Below are 24,118 nucleotides of genomic sequence, written 5' to 3' on the forward strand. Positions count from 1 at the left end.
TTTTGCCTGTTGATTAGATCGGTTGGTCTGCTGGAAAGGAGTCTTTGTTAGGGATATTTGTGCTCGGCTGACAATTAATTTGATTTTTAATAATTGATGGTTCCTTACAAGTTAGTCACCACAGCCTGTAATTATGGCCAAGCAACAAGATGCTCATGCCTTGTCTTCGGCAGCTGGAGGAGGCCAAGCAACAAGGCTGCTACCCTACCCCCTAGCTTGTGAAGCAAGGTTGGGATGGTTCACACACCTGCAACGTGTTCACCTGGGTTAGCGTACACCAAGCTCATAAGCTTCCTTCTGAGGTATGGCTTGTGCCTATTCTCTAGATGAGCAAATCAGAACTCAGGAAGAGAAATGACTTTCCCAAGGGTGAGCAGCTGCTGTGTGATAGAGCAGGGCCTGGAATCCAGGGCTGTCATGCTGGGTCTAAGCTCTTCCCCAACACCTTGCTGGCTCTCCAGGAAACAAAGCGAACGCCCCAGGCTTGGCCTCTCTGGCTTGTCCTAGTACCGAAGCCCTAGTGTCCAGTCCCAGTATCTCTACACAGATAGAATATTATCTGTGTAGAAATATCTGTGTTATTCTTAGCAAGGACACACTATCAGTGAACTAATCATCTCTGGCTTGAGACACAAATTCCTGAAAATTGATCCACCTTCTCCTCTCCACGTACATTGTCCGTGTTGTAGTTAAAGCCATCAGCCTTTCCTGAATGCAATGGTTTCCCAACAGGTATACTTCTACTCTCTCCTTCCTCTACCCTTGCCTTTCTAAAATAAAAACCTGTGTCCTACCACTGCTTAAAACTGCTCAGTGGCTCCCCTTGCCCACCCAACAAGGTCCTCAACTTGTCCTCCAAGCTGATCTCCACAATCTGACGCAACACTTCTGGATTAGCTCCAACGGTGCACCCCACACTCCTCAAATGCTTCAAACAAAGAAAATGTCTTTGCCACCACATCATCCTCTTTCAAGTTTTTGCAAGCTCTCTTGCTTTGAAATACCCTTTCTGTATGTCTACTTCTGGCTAATGCCTACTTTACAATTCAGCTCAAACATCACCTTTTCCAGGAAGCCTTCCCTACTCCTTGTGGCTGGGGTTGGGTATTCCCACCGCCCCTGAGCTCTGTGTAAATCAGTCACTGTTTCAGATTTGCCTGCTAACATAGCTATCTCTTCTTTTAAGTTATGAATACCTCAAGGGTAGAGACCATATCTTTAACCCTAGCACTTAGCATAGAGTCTGGCTTAAAGCAGGCATTCTATATGATTTGCTGAATGAAAACTAAAATTCACAAAACTAGATTTGAATACTGTCAATGTTGGAAGAAAAATTAAAGGTTATCCAGTAAAAACCCTCAGGCAGTGCTTGAATCTTCTAAGTGGTCCCTGAGCTCTATCTGTATCCTTCCTCTGACAGGGAGCTCACTACTTCCCACAGTTGCCCCTATCTTTAGATAGCTGAAGACTGATCATGAATTCTTATTAACTGGGAGAGAAAGAAGCCCATGAGATGGAAAACAGGAGAGAATTTGATTAATCAGGTAAACATTTACTCTTTCTCACTGAATTAGGCTATATGATATAAACCTTAGACTTTAACACAAAACAAATTGATGTCTATATGCAGCAAACTACTTGCATTACGACTTACGACTGCCTGTTCAGAAGTCTCTACTCACTTAAGAAAAATAATAACGTTAGTCAAAAGCAAAAGCTGTGCCAGTGGTTAGTGGTGGCATAGTATTGGTGGTGTCAGAAGAAACCTTCATGCCAAGTAATGGTATTAGAACCATACAACGCTTACCTGCAACCCACTCTATATCAATGGTGCACCTCATAGAGCCTGGGTAGGCCCTGACCTCTCCCAGTTCAGCTGTTTCATTTCTACGATGACTCATAGCAGGGATGGCAAATACTTGACATGTTATCAATAATCTCCATTTCTGTGACCCTGACAGACATCACTAATCAATCACAGATAGCCTCTTACATTGAGCCTAAATATAGCCCCAGTATCTTTCTCAACACAGCATTCTAGGCAGCAGCAACCAAACAACCAGACAGAAGAGGAGATGACATATGCATGCCACCCTGGCCTTGGAGCCATGAAATTCTCTAAGCCAATATTCACAAGGGGAAAAGCGACCTGACATGCCAGAGGAGGCTTATTGTAGCTTGAGATATTGAAGGAGATCTCCCTGTTTGCAGGACTGTCATCTTCCTGATTACTATTTTTTTTTTTTTTGAGAAGTCTCACTGTTGCCAGGCTGGAGTGCAGTGCCGTGATCTTGGCTCACTACAACTACTGCCTCCCAGGTCCAAGGGATTCTCCTGCCTCAGTCTCCCGTGATTACTTATTTTTATAAAATTCAAGAATCTTGAGTGGAACTGACCTTATAGCTTATGCTACTCAAACCCCCATCCATGCTTGAACCCCTTCTCTATCTCTCAAACACGTGGTGGCCCATGTTGTAGTAATCATTCTTAGCGACAGCTTTTATTACTTCTCAAGACAGCCCCTGTTCAGCCACAATGACTTTGTTTGTTACCAAGTTCTTTTTCACAGTGGACAGCATTCTGTCCTTTTTTGGCCTCTGCCAATTAGTTCTATTTCTATTTCCTGGGCTTGTGCTGAAAAAGTCCCCTTTGCTTGCAGAATTATCTTAGAATTCCTTAGCATGGGTTCGAGGCCTTCTCAAGCTGGTCCAACCTACCTTAAGCCTTTGAATTATAGAATTAGAAAGGACCTCAAGGTTTAAGCCAACCTCTCTTCCAATGCCTTTACTAAGAGGCTGATTTATACAGAGGCAGCAGACCCTACAATACCCACAGATCTCTTTGGATTAACATCTTTCCTGGGAAAAGACCAAAGCAAGGGGTCAGAGGTAGGAAGCCAGACCGTGTTAGAAATTCATCAGAAGACTGCCTGGTGGGAGCCATCTGCTGTAGCAAGGCAGAGGTCAGGAGGAGCTCCTTATGTCTGTGCTCACACCCAGGGCCAGGTGAGCACTGCTCCACGTCTGTGCTCCCTCAGCCAGCGTTCTCAGCTCTCTGTGCTGGCTGGGACCTTCTGCTTCTGTCAGAATTTCCCCAGGTTCTTGACCATGGTTTAACTCTGGACCTTGAATCCCGTAATACCCTGCAACTGCCTTGCCAGACATCCACCTTCAGACATGCTTTCCTGCCTGTTTGCCTCCAACTCCAGGATGTTCCACCTCCTTCCTACTTTTCACTGCAGCCATGCGGTCCCAACAGGACAGGCTACCTGTTCAGCCTCTCCAACTTGTCATTTAGTTGTATTGACTCAATCCATGACACTCATGCCATAGATTCCCCATCTCAAAGGTTAGGCTTACTGAGTGCTTATGCCTTAATACCAGGCACCCAACACACAAAAGGACAGATGCCTAGCTTCCTTCCTGGTATAAGTGCAGAGGGACAGAGAGGAAGGAGCGAAGGGCCCTGAATAGCTGACCCTGGCAGTGTCGTGGGTGCAGACTGTCCAGAGCTCCAGGGCTGCTTGGCTCACACTGTGTGCTTTGCCTGCCATGCTAGTAAGGAGCCTTCAGTGCCCACATGCATCTTGGTTGCTGCCCTCTGGGCCAAACGGGAGCCAAGGGAAGCTGGGGTGAAGAGGTGCTTACCCACAAAGTATGCCAGCAGGATGACCAGCGTGGCTGAGATGACGATGGCGCTCAAGGCTGCGCACTTCCAGTTACAGTACTTGGAGGGCTTCTTGATGTTAAAGGCTGGCCGGGTGAAGGTGCTGCGGGGCAGGGGTCGGGGCGGAGGGGAGTATACTGTGCTGGACGTCAGTGGGTACCCTGGTGATGTGGTGCAGAAGAGCGGGGAGGTGCCTCCAGGCTTGAAGAGGAAGTGCCTGTGGATGGAGAGCAAGAAGGCATCAGGGGCTGCCCACAGACCGGACACCCAGAAAAACTTGGAGGCCACAGGCGCCAGTAGAAGCATGCAGAGGAGCCTGGATAGAGAGAATCACCAGAGAGACCTGGGAAAGGACAGGAACGAGGAGAGCCACAGACCAGACCACGAAACAGGGCACACGGAGACACGTTTCCATGGAACACGGATGGGACAGCCCTACCCATGGGAAAACCCACCCAAGGCAAGGCAGAAGGTGTTATCAACTCGACAGAAGGCTGGCACTGAGATCCTTTTCCTGGGAATGGATGGGGCTGGGATGCTGTTTCTTGGAGAATAAACTTCCTGTTCTCTAAAATTGTTACAGTAACTTGGAAAGTATCTAAAATCCTGTTCTGTCCCCTGGAGATAATGAGACCTAAAATTGTTCTTCTCCCTCCAATGCTTCTGCTGCCAGTGTATCTCCACTGAGGATTGGAATACCCTTCTTTTTAAAGGAGATTTTATTGGTGTTGAAGCCAAGAAACCGCCACTAAGTTCTGCCATGGCCAGGAGTCCCCTAGTGGCTGTCACACAGCCAGTGGCAGCAAATGCCTTCAAAGCACTCTGCCGGAATCCAGACTGCTGCCTCCTAAGCCCAAGGTGAAAGCTGTGCGGGGGGACAGACAGGCAACTGCACCCTACAGCCTAGTCATGAGGGCAGCGGGGTATGGTCAAAGCACATGGTTGTGGCCAAACTAGGTGTCAGGAGCTCCTCCACAGCCTGGCTTTAACCATGGCCAGGGGAGGACTTGCACACAGCCTGGGAAACGGGGTGCATTGGTTGCACTGCAGCCCCCAGAAGTCTAGGGCAAACCCACCCCTATTGGGGTACGAGGTGCCTCAGGCCACAGAATACATACTCAGGGCCAGAGTAAATACAATACAGGGCCTGTGCTGCATTAAAAATGCTATGTGAGATGGTTTTCGGGATGGCAAAGGCAGCCAATGAGATGCTAAGAGCTGCATATTAACAAGACTGCTGTTAATATGCTTGGGGATAGGGTTTATTCCAAGGATAAACTGTTGCAAGTTGAACATGGACTTGGGAATGAGCATGCCACATGAATTACCTCCCCCAGGAGATCCCAGGGAAAGGTCTCAGGGTCTGCATGCAAGTGCAGGAGCCACAAGGAGAGCACACACAGAGAGGAGAATGGGGATGTCACCTACCCGTCACTGTAAGCCCCATCATGGCGGGAGGCGCCGAGAATGTCCATCTCAATGAGGTTGTCCTGCAATGTCCCTAGGAATGGCTGCTTGCCTAGGTTTCTATGCACATGGAGACATGAATGAAGCAATGAGTCATGCATCGATGAAGGAGGGGAGTAGAGAAACACACGAAGTGGCTGTTTGGTGCAGCTGTGTGCGTGAGACCAGCGGGACACGGTTTCCAGGCAATGGGTCAGTGTGCAAGCCACATGTGCAAGGGGTCCACCTGGCATAGAGCATCCAGAAGGAACATTGTCTATACAAACCCAGAGGCTGGCAGTTGTGTGCATCAAATCAAAGTTCTCACTGAAGAGTACTGACATGTGTCTGGGACTGAGCTAGGTAGGCTACATCCAGCCTCTCAAACCTTCAAAACGGCTATGCGAGGAAGACAATCAATCCTCATTCTACAGGTGAGGAAACTGAGACGTGGAGAGGTAATGGGGCTTGCCAAGGTCACCAGCTACCAAAGTTCAAAGCAGGAATTAGAGCACGGGTTCCAAAGCCTGTGCTTTCTCTCTACTTAATACTGCCTACGTCTACTTAAACAGCGGCTAGAGACACTGATTTGGCTAGCCCAAAGAAAAAAGAAAGTCAGCATTTTTGGTCATTGTCTTCTAAAGCCATGGTTCTCCAACTTTCTGGAGAGCTGAGCATTGCCGAGGCCCATCCCTAGAGATCCAGTCAGCAGGTCGGGTAGGGCCTGAGAATCTCTACTTCTCCCAAGCCCTCAGACTGATGCTGAGCAGAGGATCACGGCCCTTTAGCTGTGCGGGGACCCGGGTGATGACTGGCTAGCAAGGATGGAGCTCCACAGAACACACAAGAGGATGCTCTTTGTTCCCCAAGTGCACTGAGGGCAGCACAGCATTTTGTGACTTTACCTATTTCTAACCCAGAATGAAGACAGACACACTTGCCCTTTTCGGTCTCAGCCAGGTCTGCTGAGTGGTATGATTCACACTCGAGTAGGCTGGAGCCTGTCTCCTGATCTTTTCAGGACTGCTGTCACCTCAGCGTCAGACTCTGTGGTGAAGCATTTCTAACAATCCAGTGGCAGCCTCAGCCTGTTGCACGCACCCAAGAAGGGACTAACTTCAGAAAGTTAACGTTGGACCAAGGAACTTCCTGCTGTCTTTGACCACGTCTTAGAGCCAGTATTCCCAAATTCAAGACCCTCTGATGCTACTCTCTTGCTGTGCGACTTTTGGTATAACCCTTAACCTTTCTTTATCTTGCCTCCTTCATGTAAAAAGGGATTACAATAATGAGCTACAAGGTTGTTATATGAATCAGCTGAGATAATGGTGGAAGAAGTATTAAGAGCTACACAAATACTGTAGGAGTACTAATGCTACATATAATAGCTGCTGCCTACCCTATATCTACCACATATTATTTATTATTACAGTAGCTCTGCAACTAGGTAACTTAAACCTTATTCCTCACGATAACCCTACAAAGCCATTACTATCATCTCTATTTCGTAGACCGGCAAAGCAAAGCTTAGAGAAGCAACTTTTCTAAGGTCATATCATAAACAAGTAGAGAGCTGAGCTGGAGCCTGAGGTTATCCGACCCATAACTCAGGCCCTCTCCACTTTATAACTGTGTCTCACTCTGCACAGCTTGTGGCTACTGCCCCTGGTCAGCCTCGAGGACCAAAGTGAGGAGGGGTTGTAAGTACTACCTGGAAATCCCCTACCATTAACATCCCTGGGGACAGTGAAAGCATATGGCAACACTATTTGCAGGTGGAGTGCTGAGTCCTCACCAAAGAGGTGGGGACCTCCTCTTTGGGTGAGTCATGAAGCACTGTCTGGGCCAGCAGCTTGGGTGGCAGGCTGTTCTGCTGGTGTGCAAGACCTTGAGCCTGGGAGGAGCTTCAGGGGTGTGGAAGTCCCTCAGAGGGGCTCTATCTCCATCTCCAGACAGATAGTCCTGCTGATGGGAGGCTGGGTGTCCCAATGGGAGGACACACGGGCCCTGAAGCCAGACAGATCTAGGATCATGTCCCACAACCATCATTCACTGGCCCTGGGCAGGCAACCCAATCTCTCTAAGCATCCACAGAAGGGGATAAGTGTTCATTTTACAAAACCTAGAGTGTAATTTGGATCATATCACTTCTCTGCTCTCAACCCTCCAATGGCTTCCTAAGGCTTTTAGAATAAACCAGAGTCCTTACTAGGGCCCACAAGCTCCTGTAAGAACTGGCCCCTAGTACTTCTCAAGCCTCATTTTCTGTGCTACAAATACACTGGTCTCCTTGATGTTTCTTAAACAAGCTAAACCTTGGCTTTCATCTGCCTCCCTCAACTATCTCTATGAATCAGAACCCTCCCGCAAATCTTCACGGAATATAACCTCCCTCCTCCTCTCCTCAACAATTATCTTCTTACCCTAACTATAATAGCTCCCAGCCCACTCTTCCCAATCACTCCCTGGCCCCTTGTACTGATTTTTCATCACAGGACTACAACACACACACACACACACATACACACATACACACACACACACCCATATCTAATATATATATGCTTATCTGATTATTGAGCTTTTTCCTAATGCATTTTAAGTTCCACAAGGCAGAAGTCTTATCTGTTATGTTCACTGCTATGTACCCAGAGGCTAGAGGAATATCTGGTACATGGTAGTAGGCACCCAATAAATATGTTCTGAATACTGCTGAATTTGGGACACACAAAGGGAAGTGTGCCTGGCATATAGCAGGTACACAGTCAGTGCTTAATTGAAGATAGCAGTAGATGGTATTTTATGATTGTTTCCTCCATCCCTGCATTTCAGGAGGGAATTATCCACTTTCTCTACAACACGAGCAGGCCCAAGGAAGAGCTCCTGTCGCCCCCGAGGCTGGGGACCTGAAGCTGGCTGCATGGCATGCTCCCTGGAAGTCTGGCTTGAGTCAGAAGTCTGGGACACTGTTTTAAGATATAGAGTCAAATCTATACCTTAAAATCATCAGAAATAAACAAAGAAATACATCCACAGAAAAAAGACATAAAGGATAAAGATCAAATGTTAACAGCAGGGATTTCCAAGTGACTGGAGAAACAGCGATTCTTATTTTAACTTTTATAATTTAAAAAGCAGCAGTTATTTTTAAAAAGAGAGAGACTGGACAATTATCTTCTAAAAGTATAGATCTGTTAGGACAGGGGAAGAGGGTGATGCAACGGAGTAAAGATTTCTAGAGTAAGAGGGTGCCCTGGACTCCTGAAAGAGCTTCCACACTCATGCTAACGTCCACATTAATTATTTAGATCACTCAGGAATTTGGGGAGACAGGAGCCAGGTGCAGTGGCTCACGCTCGTAATCCTGGCACATTGGAAGGCTGAGGCAAGTGGATGACTTGATCGCAGGAGTTCGAGATCAGCCTGGGCCACGTGGCAAAATCCCTTCTCTAGAAAAAAACGCAAAAACTAGCCAGGCGTGGTGGCATGTGCCTCTAGTACCAGCTACTGGGAAGGCTGAGGTGGGAGGATCACCTGAGCCCAGGGAGGCTGAGGCTGCCATGAACTGTGATTGTGCCTCTGTGCTCCAGCCTGGGCCAACGAGACTGCCTTAAAAAAGAAAACAAAAAGAAAGAAAAAAAGGGAAGGAAATTCTGGCTATTCAGAATGCTACTACTGCCTTTAAATAGTCTTGTTCTATAATTTCAAAACTTAGATCTGGGTCAAATTATTTGGTGTCATTTGACTGATGAGGAAACTGAGGCCCAGAGAGACATGTGCCCTGCTCCCATACCCATAGCAAGTCAGTGGCAGAGCTGAAACTAAAACCCAGCTGTCCTGACTCCCTGTTAAAGGATACCCCCCAAATTTTCTATCCACTCACTCCCCAAGACTCTAGGTGTCCAGTTCTTCTGAGAAACAGATGCCTACCTCTCTTGATGGGGACCCTAAGCTGCTGAGGCCACCTTGGGTCATAGTTCTGCATGGTCTCCATTTACTGCTGCTGAGAGGTCAAGTATGGGCACCTGATTCACTTGACCCTCACATTGGTGGGTGCTATTATCTCATTTAACAGATATGGAAACTAAGGCTGAAAGAGGTTAAGTGCCCAGCATACAGCAAAAAGAAGGTGAAGATGGGATTTAAAACCAGATCTCTCTGACCTCACAGCCCCGAGCTGCCTCTCAGGAAGGAGGTTCCTAAGTACTTAGAGAGGAACCTTTAGCTAAGTGGTGTGCTGTGCTTAAAGAGGTGACAAATTGGTCCCCTCTAAGCCTGTGGGGAGGCCTTGGACTAGCTCCTGAGCTGCCTACAGGACGGGCCTCCAGTCCCACGTGTCCGACTCAAGGCAGGCTGAGCTCACCTCCCAAGGGCAGAACAAAGGGCTTTTGGGAAGGAAGTGGCCAGGAAGCTGCAGAGGCCAGTAGTTCCTCAGGACTGCCATGTTCAACAGTTCACCTTCTCACCTTCTCAGTGAGCCCGCTGTCCTGGGCCGTTTCCACCCACAAAGCCCTGGGACAGCTGCAATTGCATCTGATTCTCACAACCACCTACTGGGGCAGGACAGGCAGGGATCACACCCCATATTTTGTAGCTGAGACCTCAAGGTGTGCAGGGACCTAGTGACTCAGCCAAGACCACACAGAGTTAGTGATGGGGCTGACATTCGAACAAATGAATGGAAAAAAAAAAATAAACCATGTACCTGGTCTTCCAAGCCATGGTCATCCTTCTAAAAGGTGACCCTCTGATTTAAAAGATGTTGCTAGCTATTCACCCTCACATCTACCACCACAGCCTCCATACCCACAGGGAAAAGTACAACCCTCTTTTCGTGTAGCCCAAGATCCTCCATTGCTGATCTCCATTTACTCTCTTCCTGAAGAGACTCCCTGTGCTCCGCTTCAAACTACTTACCATCTCTCCAAAAGGCCAAGCTCACTCCTGCCTCTGTGCTTTTGCCCAGCTATCTCTCAGCTAAGAATTCCTTTCTCCCCTGCAGACTCCTACTAATGGATGCCTGGAGAAGCTACTTTGAACAGTCAGGAGGACAGCACTGCATAGTGGTTAGGTGTGTGGGCCCTGGAGCCAGCTAGCCTGGGGATGGTCCGTGGTCCTGCCACTTACTAGCTGTGGGACCTGAGGCAAGTTACTTAACTCGTCTGTGCTTCAGATTCTTTGTCTCTAGAATGGGGATGAGAATATGACTATCTATATGTGCAGAAGAGTGAAGACAGCAGCCCTGACTGCTATCCTTTGTAAGGCCTGCTTGTAACAGAGGCCCTGGGCTGGCATCTGGGAACTCAGGTTTCAGGAGCGTTGCCACCATTAACTAACGAGAGTGGCTGGCTCAGCGTGCCTCAACAATTTTGATGAATAACTGCTTTCCTTTGGGGAGTCTGGAACCCAGGTACTTGCCAGGCAGGGGGTGCCAACATGAGCAGCCCCCAGTAAAAATCCTGTAACTGAGGCTTTAATGAGCCTCCCTGACTGGCAACATTTCACACATTGTCACAACCTGTTGCTGGGGGAATGAAGTGCGTCCTGTGTGACTCCACTGAGAGAGGACCCCAGAACCTTGTGCCTGGTTTGCCCCAGACTCTACCCCAGGCGTCTTTTCCTTTTGCTGATCCTGCTTTGCAGCCTTTCACTGTGATGAGCCAGGGCCGTGAGTATGACACCTATGTTCAACTATGTGTTGAGTCTTGTGAGTCCCACTAGCAAATCATCAAACCTGGTGGGTTTGGGGACCCCCGATACCCACCTTATGGAATAGCTGTGAGGACCAAAGTTAACCTGTGTCAAGACCTTAGAATGGCACCTGGCTCTTCCCAGTAAGGGCTCTCTCTACTGCTGTTTCCAAGCAGAGGGTATCGCACCCTCCGCTCTGCTCAGAGGACTCCCTCTGTCACAACATCAGTCATGGTACCTGTCCTCTTTCATTTACGGGGCTATCTCCTTCAAGAGACCTCGAGCTTTTTATAACAGTTGGCTGTGTCTTGTGCACGTCTGTGACTGAATCACTGAATGACAAGGAAGACTGTACGTCCCAATTCTCTGCAATGCTCTGGGGTTGACCTGTGCTGACAGAAGGCACTGTGGGTACCACTCTGGGAACCACACCAGGGCTGGTCTAGAGACCACCATGGTGGCCCCTATCCCTGAGGGTGGGCAGGGTTGTTCCCCAAATTTAGCGTGACCACAAAATGGGCCCCAGTCTTCCCTATCAGGCTTGAGATGACATGAGCTGGAGTCAACGTCTGGCAGCCTTCTGCTCTGACTTCCCCTCACCCGACAGGAGCCTGATGGGTTATTAATCAGACAGTCCCTGCGAAATCAATTAAGTGTCTGATGTTGCAGAGCACAAAATAAGTGGATCAGGGTTTGGGGGACCCTAAACATATGGCTCCCTCCAGAATGGATCACAGATGCACCTGTGGAAGCTTAAAGCAACATCTTACCCCCGCTCAAAGGGAGCACAGGTAGGCTCAGGATCCTCACTGGGGGTCGCAGTTAACCTTGGAGATTGCCAGAGGTACAGCAGGTGCAGAGAAAGAAGCCCATTTACCAAAGCCCTCTCTCTTCTTCCTCCTTCTGCTGGCCTTTCTTTTCCTGCCTGCATGAAATCTAAATCCCTCCTGGTCACTCTACCAGCTGTTACAGTTTTTACTCAGCCATTAATTCTAGACTCTCAATATAGACTGAGTTTGACAATCAGGAAAGGGCCCATGACTATTTCTCTGGCATCAGGAGGCTCCCACTCTAGTAAGGCCGGGCAAAAGCTATTTAGGACAGCTATCTCAGCTAGGCCCTGCTCTCTTGGGCCTCTAGGCCTCTGCTCAGACTGTGCCCTCTCAGGCCCTCCTTTCCTCCCCTCCTCTGCCTGGGAGACTCCTGCTTGCTCTTCTCAGTCATGCTGTACCAGGTCTACTAGGAAGGCTTTCTTTGTCCCTACTCAAGTCTCAGTTAAGTATATGTATTTATTCATTTAGTTCACCGGTGTTAATAATTATCAAGCAGTTACCATGTTGTGGCAAGCCCTGTGTTGTGTGCTGGGGATTTCGGGGCAACTAAAACGGAGCATATTCCCCTTGCTTTTCTCTATCATAGCACTTATCCTATTACAAGAGTCGGTTCTCCTAAATGTCTTACCTGGTAGGCACATAGTGGACCCTCAGTGAATATTTATTGAATAATAAAGTGCTACATAATAAGTAGTTGAGCATTGACTGTATGCGAAGACATATTCAGATGTTATCTTAATATGTTTACTACAACAGCCTTATGAGGTGGTATGGTGGATTAAAGATGGCCACAAATTCTTGGACACTTCTTTCACTGAGAAGTGGGGTCTGTTTCTCCTCCTCTTGAAGCTGGCCAACTCATGACTGATTTGACCAAAAGAATACTGTGGAAGTGACACCATAGCATTTTCAGGCCAAGCCTTAAAAGCATCACTAGCTCCTGTCTCAGTGCCTTGGAGCCCTGAGCCACTGAATGTGAATGAAGTACAATTAGCCCGCTAGGAAGCCTATGTGGAGAGGCCCTGAGAGGGAGAGAATGCTATAGTTTGGATGTTTGTCCCCCAAAGCTCATGTTAAAATTTGATACCCAGCTGGGCACGGTAACTCATGCCTGTAAAAGCAGCACTTTGGAAGGTTGAGGCAGGAGGATTGCTTGTGCCCAGGAGTCCAAGACCATCCTGGGCAACACAGTGAGACCTGATCTCTACAAAAAATAAACAAAATCAGCTGGGCATGGAAGTGGCACATGCCTGTAGTCCCAGCTACTTGGTAGGCTGAGGCGGGAGGATCACTTGAGCCTGGGAGGTTGAGGCTACAGTGTGTCAAGATCATGCCACAGCACTCTGTCTCAAAAAGGAAAAAAAAATGATACCCAAAGTTGGAGATGGGGCCTATTGAGAGGTGTTTGGGTCATGAAGGTGGATCCCGCATGAGTAGATTAATTCCCTCCTTGGGAGGAGATCAAGTTCTCATTCTTATGAGTTCATTCCAGAGCTGGTTGTTAAAAAGAGCCTGGCGCCTCCCCACCTCTCTCTGTTGCCATGTGATCTCTGCGCACACCAGCTCCCCTTTGCTTTCTGCAATGAGTAGAAGCAGCCTGAGGCTCTCACCAGAAGCAGATGCTGGTGTCATGCTTCTTGTACAGTCTGCAGAACTGTAAGCCAAATAAATCCTTTTTCTCTATAAAATACCCAGCCTCAGACACTCCTTTATAGCAACACTAAATGGACTGAGACAGAACGGTACTGCCAAGCCCAGCTTTCTAGCCATCCTTCCACAAGATGTCAATTATGTGAGTGAAGTCATCTTGGATCCTTCAAATGAGTCCAGTTGCCAGCTGCATACCACCAATGGACCCTTGTCAACACGATGGGGAGTGGACGAATAGCCCAGCTGTGCCCTTCCTGAGCTCTTGACTCACACTGCGAACTATTATCAACTGGATGTTTCCAAAGCCACTAAATTTTGGGGTCATTTGCTTGTTATCCACCATAGATAATCATAGCAGAAAGTGACTTTTATTTTCTCTATTTTAGAGATGAAATTTAAGGTCTTGGTCCATAGCTAGTGAGCACTATGGTGGGGTTTCTGAGGATAGTGTTGGTCTGACCCTAAAATCTGTGCTTTGAACTCACTATGGTGAACGGGCCATCACTTGTGCCCTCAGAACGTCAGGCCAAACTTACTTCTCCAAAGTAGAGAAGAGGTAGAACCTACTATTTCCTCTCAACTCCTCTGGCGAGTAAGAGCTCAAGAAACACTTTTGAATGACATTTTTATTCACAGGGTTGATATGGGGAGAAGATGTATATGAAAAACTGGGAAATAGCTTTTATAATGTGGTTTCTAAATGCCAGGCACTGTGCTGTGTGCTTCTTATATATCTCATTTACTTCCTCCCAACCTCTTTGAGCGGCATGGATTCTTACCCCAATTTATAGATGAGGGAGTCAAGGTTCAGGGATGTCAGGGAACTTGCCCAGCTAGTAAGGGTTAAAGCCAAGGTAGACATGAAGGTCCCTTTGACTTTGAAGGCCATATTCTGTCTACCTTGCCAGGCAGGTCAGCTTGTGATTCTGTCTGCCAGACTTGACACTGATCCCTCCTAAACTGTACCTTATTAGTTTTGTGCCCTCAACCAGTTAAGGTGAGCATCAAGATCTAGAATTCTGATTGTGTATCCACTGTATTAAGCACCTCTTCTGGCTTTAGGTCATCCTTGGATGCACAGAACTCTGGGGTCACAGAGGAGGACTTCCTCAAACATTTCAACCGGGGCTTCAAGAATAAGTAGGGCTTGGATAGACCACTAAGTGAGAAGGTGAGCAACTCTGGCGGAGCTGTGCAAGACTACGTGCAAAGGCACAGATGCACGAAAGGGTCTGGCATTTGGGGTAATGCTGATAAATACACATACATGTACATACATATATTGATTAAATATATATATCACACATAATGTTATATATGTGTATGGATGTACATAAAATGGTGTTATGTGAGTATATACCTACATGTTAATAACAGTTACCTTTTGGTAATAAATATAAATGATTTTCTTTCTTCTTGCTTATTTCACTGTCTAGCTGTTTTACAATGATCATTTCTTACTTGAGGAACAAGGTATAAATTTTTTTAAAAGCTGCATGTGTTTTCAGCAATGGATGTGGGAGGACAGAGCATCAGAAAGGCAGGTGAGCACTGGCTGTTGAGGCAGGAGACGTGAGCTGGGACCACCTTTGCAACTCAAACTAACCATTAGGAAAACCTCCTTGCTGCTCATCCTCTCAGACTCAGAGTAGGAAGTTCTAATTTGATCCTAAGTGGGAAAGATGAACATTAAGCAGAGGGAGTGGTGACTGTGGTCCATGCAGAGCATCAGAACCATCGATTAGTGGCTGGCTTCTTCCAGTCCTGTTCGGTCTTTCAGTGAGCGCATTGGAAATAATGGAGATCTGATTAAGCTACCCTGGGCGGGCTGCCACACAATTATCCTACTCTCTTACTGATGAGCACAAAGGAGGCACGCAGGGAAAAATCACACACGATTTTAAAGGATGTCAATAAAAACAATACAAATTAAGAGACTGGAGGCGGGAGTGGGGAAGCTGATTGGGTCGCATCTCTGAGAATTTTGCTTTGGGAAAAACAATTCTACAGGAGTAAAATGGTACAAAAATGTTGATTTTCTCTTATTGGCCTCCGCAAGCTCGATATGCCATTGCCATTACCATAGTTGTGCTCTAGGCAGTCAGATGGCTACACTTTCCACATGCAGGTTAATTTTATTTCCTTAAATTTGGCATGACCTTTGTTCTCTTCACAGATAAACAACAGGAGTTTGGGAAAATAAAACCTATGTTCCCCACTACTTTAGGAAATAGGGTAGAAGATAAAGCAGTTCCACTTCATCTACAGTTTAGAGAAAGGGAAAGGCTGTGCCCCCAAGGTCAATGGTGTTATCTCAGAGTGGTAGGATTATGGGTAAATCTTAATTTTTGTCTTTATAGTTTTCTGCCTTTTCTCCAGTGAGCTTGTATGGTTTTTATAATCATTAAAAAAATTCTATTTTGGAAAAATAGCGTGTAAGCAGAGGGAAGGAGAACAGCTACAGTCCCTGAGGACTTCCCTGAGGACTTCCTCAAACATTTCAACCGGGGCTTCAAGAATAAGTAGGGCTTGGATAGACCACTAAGTGAGAAGGTGAGCAACTCTGGCGGAGCTGTGCAAGACTACGTGCTTCCAAATTCCCAAATGGGCATCAGCATCCTAATACCCACTTCATAGAGGTATGAGGACTACATAAGGTCACACACAGGAAAGCCCTTGTAACCCAACGCTGACGTGTACATGCTAGGGGTTACTGGGGCTTTGGATATAAAGGTGGTAGCACAGCAGGGAAGGAGGAGAGGAGGGGAGACTGACATAGCTGAGTGCCGACGCCAGGCCAGGCAGGCCTGACACTAGGCACAGGGCGGTAGAATCATGTAGGGAAAGGCAAAGAGGAGGGCCCGAGTCAAACCGGACTGACAGCCTGCTGTCTGTCACACACCTGTGCACGTTAGCTCTCATCTGCTTTAACAATTCTGTCCTGCGAACGTCATGGCCGTTGTGTAGACGAGGAAAGAGAGAAACGGGGTTTGCGGGGGTGTCTAGCCACTTGGCCAAGGTTACATCTTTGATAAGCAGCAGGCTAGCACTGGACCTCAGGTCTCTTGGATTCCAAAGCCCATGCTGGCAGTCGGAGAACTACATCCCTTAAACCTTGGACCCGACCCCGGCTCCTCCGGCCAGCATTATCTGGGGACACTGAACAGCCCCGCCAGCCAAAAGCCTCGGCCCGGGCCCCGCTGCCCGCCCTCCCCAGCCTCGCCCGCCCCGCCGGCCGCGCACCTGGTCTCCAGGGGGATGTTGCTGTTGAGCAGCCAGTTGTCCTGGGCGTGGGCGGACTCCTGGGCGCCGCCGGCGGGGGGCTCTCCGGAGAGCGAGTGGTCCGTGGGGGCCGGGCTAGGGTTGCTCCTCGGCGTGAAGTTGCCCCGGTTCAGGGAGTTAATGGAGGCCGCGTGGTGCTGGTTGGGGGTGTGGGCGTGCGAGAGCGGCGGCGGCGGCGTCCGGAGCCGCGGGTGGTTCTGCAGGCCGCCCGGGTGATCTAGGGCACAAACACGGCGGTCAGCGGCGGCAAGCTGGGCGCTGCCCCTCGGCTGCAAAAGCAGCCACGGGGGTCTGAGCAAGACCACAGAAGAGGGCACTGGCGAATTATATATACTGATGCAGTCAATCAGCAATTACGTTTACTGCGCACTCACTAATCTGGGTGAAAGGGATACCTCAACCAACTGAAGAGACAAAAATCCCCGTCCCCATGGAGCTTAAATTCTAGTCGAGGAGCGAAACAATAAACAACATAAAAAAGACAAGTTGGCCCACGTCAGCAACTTCACATTGTTTCTTTCATGCTTTTAGGACGTGGTTTTTAAAGTGTGGCCAAGGACCGGCAGCTTCAACATCAACTGAGAATTTTGTTCGAGATGAAAATTCCCAAGCCCTGCCCCAGAGTGACTGAATCATGAACCCTGATGGGACCCGGGTATCTGATTTTACAAACCCTGCAAGTGACTCTGAAGTATACTAAAATTCTAGAACCACTGATTATATATGATGGTACACAGTAAGTGAAACAAACAAGGTTTTAAAAGTAAAACATATAGTTTACTGAGATGGCGATAAATTGAAGAGCACATACAGCCAGGAGGGGACTGTGGAAAGCGAGCCATGTTGGGGTCTGGTGGTTAAAAACCATTTTTAACATTTACTGAGCACATTGAATGTGCCAGAGTACCGTTCTGAGCCCTCTACAAGTGTAAATTCAGCTAATTCTCACAACCACCACAGTAGAGACTGCTTTCATCCCCAGTTTACAGATGAGAACACTGAGAGACTGTATTTATTCCCTTTAATTATTCAGAGCAACAGGTATTATCACCAATTTATAGATGAAAAATGTAGACTTGGAGCAGGTAAGTATAGTGCCCAGGAATTTGTGTCTAATTGGGTGTCACTGGCAAAGCAAGCAAGCAAGCAAGCAAATACAATTTCTAGTGATACCACAAATGAGGCAAGTCACGGAGGTCAATCTTTACCGTCCATCTAAGCTATGCTCACAGAAAGCCTAGTCTTTCAAAATGGATGATATTACAGGGTAGGTGACTAGGCCAGGAAATTAGATTCTAACCTAGATTCCACCATTTATTAATGGAATTCTAACCTAGATTCCACCATTTATTAATGGGCAAGTCATTTGACCTCTTTGAGCCTCAGTTTTCTCATCTGTAAAATAGGGGACATAGTTTATTTTGGGGATCACAGGGCTACTGTGAAATCAAATGAGGCAATCAGTGGGAAAGAAATATTTCTGAAGTATTCTGCTTTCTTTGTTCCTCCTGAGAATTCTGTATTTCATAGAGGAGACTAAGAATCAGAGAGAACAGCAATATTCCAAAGGCTGTGCTCTTCCTTGGATAGGGAGAGGGCTTTTTGGAAACCTCCAAGCACAGTCAAGAATGAAGCACCATTAGTGTTATGGATTTTTTAGGGTAAGACCCATCACTCTGTTTTTTGAGTAAACCAACTTTTCATGCCAAAGAAGTATAAAGCAAATCTGGTGGGGAATTTGGGAAAGGGGATTTAGGGGTGGAAGGGAGAAAGAAACAGAAATCCATCTGAGTGGATCACTTCCTTATTACAAGCTGCTACTTTTGGCATAAAGCCCACACCTGGCCTATTAATACAAAACCCTCTGGAATCAGATCCATAGCTGTCTTTGAACCTCATATCCCATCAGCTCCATCATGCATCCTCCACTCCAGCCACACATTTCGTCCGAGGCCAGGAGATGTGCTGAGGCCATCTGAGTAGCCAAAACCTCAACTCCCAGAAGGAGGGTCCCCAGGAAGGTGAAGATATGCAGTGCTGTAGTGCTGGACGAGAAGGGAACTAGCAGGGATGTTCCTTACTGGGACGGCAGAGAACCTGGAGGCCAATACAACCTGCCCAGGCAAAGTGTCCCACTCAGAGAACAGGTCAGGAAGAAGGTGAGAATATGCAGCGTCATTTGTTTTGTCCAGCTGTCCTCAGGCAGCACTTTAATGGAGACAGACAGAGCCTGGGACAGAAGCCAGCAGCAGAAGCAGTCTCCTGGGCTGACTGAATGTTCTTCCCAGCCTTGGCCTTTCAGGCTGCTGGCAGTAGTCCACCAGAGCACTGGCCAATGGTCAGCAGGAGGCCAGCAGAAAAGTGTGACCCAGTCCTTGCTCGTGCCCTGGTCCTAGAAGTCAACCTCCTCATTGGTCTTTTACTTAACTGATACAGTTTCTGCTATGTATTGGAGCATCTACAATGTTGTGCTTCCACTTAACTTTTCTAATGCTTACAACAACCCTTAGGAGATAGTATTTATATTCCCATTTTACAGATGAGGACACTGAGGCTTACAAAACTAGTCAGTGGTTCTCATAAACACAAAGGCCAAATTCAATTTACCAAGCCATGGTGCCTTTGCATAAAACTCAGACACCTCCTGGATTGTCTGTCCATGGCTAAATGCAGGAAAAAGATCCTCAATGAAGAGAGTAGCATCCGAGGTCTGGGCCAGGCAAACCTACAGACATTTGCTTTGTGACTAATGGGGACACCAGGCTCTGGCCTGAGAAATGTTCAGAAGGACTGTCAAAAGTCCTGCAATGATGAAACTGTAAGTATAAGATCACTGGTCCAGGTCTAAAAATTGACTTCTAAAAGGAAATTCTCCTATGGGGACAAGGAATGTACTGGCCCAAATCCTCCTAATTTTTGAAGCTCAGCTCAACTGCCATCCCATCCAGAAAGACTTCCTTGGTCTACCCTCTCTAAAGTTCCCTTTTCCTCTTGAATGCCGACAGACCTCTCACCTTCATCTCCTCCCCAAGAGCATGCATGCTGATGTCCCCATGTTGCCTCCCCTGGGAGGTGTGAAAGTCCCTATCTTCTCTTCTCTGTGCTGGGTGATCATAGAGCCTAGAACTGAGCAGATGCTCAATTAAGTTTATTGAACTAATAGCCATGTGAATGGCCTGAGCTGTCAGTGCAAGCAAGTGAGGTTCATGTGGGGTATATTTGTGTACAAAAAAACCATAGTAGACCACTCTGGGCCCACTAGACCATGGGTCTACGCAGGCCTTGACTAACTTGCCTGGAGCCAGAGTTGCAGAGGCTTTGGCTAGACCCTTTATTTCCCTTCCCTCACCCTTTCTAGCTTGAAAACCTTAAGAAAGAGGACCTTGATGTTTCCCAGGTCGCCAAAGAGAAGCTCTATATTTGGGAGCTCAGCAATGAAAGCTTCACTCACAAACCCCAGAAAAAAATGTATCCTTCTAAAAGAGCAAATGTTTCCTCTGGTCTGAATGGACTCTTCTTTTTGCTCCTATGGCGAGGAAGGAAGACAGAGGTGAGAGGCTTCAAAGGAGCTTTCTTTTATCCCCTCCCTAATACACACTCTCGTCTTTTGGAGGGAATCTCAGAACCAAGTCATTCATTCAGCATTTATTGAATGCCTATTCTGTGCCAAGTCTTGTACACTAGGTATTGGGCATAAAACAGTGAACAAGATAAATACAGCCTAAGAGAGGACTCTTCTAGTTTCTATTTACTGGCTGGGTGACCTCCAAGAACAAGTTTCTTTGTTTCCTACAAGTTCTCACATCTCCTTGCTCCTTGGTCAGTGTGTCTGTGAAAGGGCACACTTTTCTACTTTACCACTTTCTGGAGGATGAAGAGCCATGAGTTTGCTCAGGTACCAAGTATACCATCAACTCATACTAAACCCTGAGGGACAGACTCATGTGTCATTCCTTTTCATATCCCCAGTGTCTGCACAGAGCTGGGCCTAATACGTGGTAGGCTGTCAGCAAATATTTACAGAATGCTGGCGAAAGAACAACTCAGGTAGTTAGTTGGGCTTTTTGTCTGCAGAAGCAGTTGCTTCTCTCATGCTACCTGGGAGTATGCATTGGTACTCTTGCAAAGCTGTGCTGTAAATTCCAATTTATACCCTCTTCTTGCAGATACAGCTACCAAGTGTATTTGTGAATCAAGCCCAAATGTGAGTCATTTTACTGTTATTTGTGCATACCACAGTCAGTAAAGGTCACTTGCTTATCTGAGTTTTGCAAGGCTGGTTTTCCAGGAAGCTTCTTTGCTTCCTACAATTTCTTGGATACATTTACAGTTACTAGTATCCTCCATACCTCAGACAGTTTTCATTTTAGATGCACAAAAATCCTGAACTGCAGAGCCTCCTGGCTGCATCTCCCTGAATCAAGATCATAGTGAGGCTCCTTCAGAGTGCTGGGCAGAGCCGTAGGTAAGAGAAAGAGACTTGGCTATGGTGTCAGAGAGCCCTGAGTTCAAGTTTTGGCTCTGCCACTTAGAAGCTGTGTGACTTTCAAGTCGCTTACCTTCTCTGGAGCTTTAGTTTTCTTGTCACTAAATAGAAATAATGCCTACCTTCTAGGATTGTTGTGAGAATTAAAAGAGACAGTGTATGTGAGTGCTCAGTGCCATGTTTGGAATATAGTAATCCTGAAAAATGGTAATGATTAATTCTACAATTACAATAAAATCATGTTGAACGAATAAATCGCAAAGCCCTAAATCATCACCATGGTGATCACTCTCCAGCATTTACAACAGGGGTTCCAAAGCAAAAAACCTTGAGAGAGAAAGAGCAGGAAAATATCTAACAGAAGTGTGATACTCTTATATTACACTGAATCCCACTGTGGACAACCTGCTGGCTCCTAGAAGCTCTAGTCTCAGGAGGGTGCCTAGAGTTGAACTTGCAGCTCAAAAACTAATGAGAATGGCTGTAGCCCTGACACTCAGAACAAAACCAGATGCATGGGCTCACCACGTATTCAAAGAGGAAAGCTCCTTTCTGCATTAGATTAGCATCTCAGAGCAAACCAGGCAGCGGCTGCTACCCAAATCCATACCTCTCTGCCCTGGGTTCAAGGTGTGCCTTAAGGAGAGGGCCCCAGTGTTATTTAATCAGCCAGGAATATTAAACAGCCCTTTGTTGTATGCAGAGACATGACGGATTGAAAAATGAAGATAAGCCCCATCCTTGACAAGTGTTTGGGCGGACAGCTGGCAAAGATGCAACAGCAGAGCTCAGGGATCTCACAGACCTAGGCCTTACCTCTGTCTCTTACTAGCTACATCCACCTCCATGAGCCTCTAGTCATTCGTCTATAAAATGCATGTATTATAGCAATGACAATAAAAGGAAGAGAAGGAACATGGACTACCATAGGTTAAATACAGAAAGATTCAGAAATAAAACAAACATGGTCCTTGACTTTGAGATGCTTACAGTCTAATAAAGAAAATGGATATACGAACAGATACTACACAAACTGCTGATGATAAAGTTATATATCACTATCATCATCACATATGTTAGTTAACATTTACTGAGTATTTACCACTTGCCAGATACTGTCTAAGTACTTTGCTTATTCAATCCTTATAATGCCACTGGAAAGAAGGTACTATTCAGAACTTTGGAAGGCCGAGGTGGGTGGATCACGAGGTCAAGAGATTGAGACCATCCTGGCCAACATGGTGAAACCCCGTCTCTACTAAAAAAAAAAAATACAAAAATTAGCTGGGTGTGGTGGCACGTGCCTGTAGTCCTAGCTGCTCGGGAGGCTGAGGCAGGAGAATTTCTTGAACCCAGGAGGCGGAGGTTGCAGTAAGCCGGGATCACGCCACTGCACCCCAGCCTGGCGCCTGGCAACAGAGCAAGACTCTGTCTCAAAAAAAAAAAAAAAAAAAAAAAAAAAAGAAGGTACCATTATTACTCCCAATTTTGTAAATGAGGAAACTGAGACACATAAAGGCCAAGCAATTGCTCAAGATTTCAAAACCTATAAGTGGTGGAACCAGAATTTGAACTCAGGCAGCCTGCCTCCACAGACCGTACTGTTAAGCACTCAATGAGTGAATGCAGGTAAGGCCTGCCACATACTGAGCACTTTCTAAGTGTCCACCACTATAATCCTTGTCAGCTTACGCCACAGCCCCAGGGAGCACCACGGGACATGGAGGGAGGCTGCCAGACTGACTGTCAGGGTCAGGAAAGGTTTCTGAGAAGTGACACATGACCTATGTCTGAGGGGCATTGTAGGCAGTAGATACTGCATGTGCGAGGTTCAGAAGCCAGGCCAGCTGGGAACAGTTTTATAACTAGTGTGAAATGGCTGTGTGAGGACAGTGGCTGCGGGTGAGGTGGAGACGCTGGGGCAGGCCCAGGTGGTCACTGCCTGGAGGTGCCAGGCTAAAGACCTTGGCCTTTATCCAGAGGGTAAGGGGTCATATTAGTATGTAAGGAAGATTTCTGGTGGCCACATGGAGGATGAACCAGGCGGGGACAAGCTATAAGCACCCCCTAGACTGACAGCAGGGTGCCTTCCTAGTGGAAAGATTCCAGTGGAATCTGCCACTATTCTTTTATAAGATCACATTCATGAGAAAAAGGAATAAACTTCCAGAGCTCTGGCTCAGGCAAGGAACTCAATCGTGTCAATAGCCCTGTGATCAAAGGCCAGCTCTGGCTCCAAGAAAGGGTGCCAGGCTGGGTGCCCATATCTAACCCTGCAAATGGCAGACAGGCGCCCAAAGGTCTCCTTGCTATGAAGCTAATGACGACCCCAGCATGCACTGCAGTCATTAATTGGGTCCCAAAGATTGTCAGATATGAAAGATGATGGTATTTAATTATCATAAAACAAAAACTCCAGCTGCCTGAGAATGCCAACAGAAAGAGTTATTTGGCTTCCATTAAAATGCCATCGACTACCACTGATCAGGATGGTGATGTAGCAGTGCTGAGAGCTTAGCTAATGAACCTTGGCCTCCACGACCAATTTACGAAGGCCAGAAAGCTCTTTATCACCGCAGTCGGCAGTCGGAATCTGATAGCCTGACTTCCAGTCCCAGCTCTGCCTCCTTCATGCTGCAGAATCTCGGTCACTTTATTTAACCTGATTTTCAGTTTCTTCACTTGCCAAATGTATATGAAAGCAACTTGCAAACTGTAAAGTCTTGTGCAAAAGTTAGAGACAAGTTATCACTATTATTATTCCCTGAACCTAGAATAGATCAAAACAGTCAAGTCCACAGTATAACCACCAGTCTGAACATGATGAGGCAAGGAGTCACACTTTTTGTGGTGTTTTCTCTGCTTATTCATTCCCTCTCTGAACAAAACGCTTTCAGTTCATTTTCACTTTAGTCCTATGTGATGGCCAGTGCTCAGGGCTTCGAAACAGGATTTGGCCTGAAACCCCAGATGGACTCACACACAAGGAAGGGTCCACAGAGGACAGCAGACTGTGGAGCATCCCTGGCTCCCCTTCCAGTTTTCTGATGGGGAATAAAAAATA

General features: G+C 47.0%; 1 protein-coding gene across 1 annotated transcript in view; it reads right to left on the reverse strand.

The window, feature by feature from the left end:
* TENM4 (teneurin transmembrane protein 4) overlaps window positions 1-24,118 on the reverse strand; it is a 1,737,111-nt gene that overhangs the window by 229,807 nt on the left and 1,483,186 nt on the right. The window contains 2 exon segments of the mRNA XM_064365345.1: window positions 3,648-3,883; window positions 16,530-16,785. Coding sequence (XP_064221415.1) covers window positions 3,648-3,883; window positions 16,530-16,785 — 492 coding nt within the window.

Source organism: Aotus nancymaae, unplaced genomic scaffold (assembly GCF_030222135.1).
Source record: "Aotus nancymaae isolate 86718 unplaced genomic scaffold, 86718_ANA_hifiasm-v0.15.2.pri h1tg000059l, whole genome shotgun sequence".
Classification (NCBI taxonomy): domain Eukaryota; kingdom Metazoa; phylum Chordata; class Mammalia; order Primates; family Aotidae; genus Aotus; species Aotus nancymaae.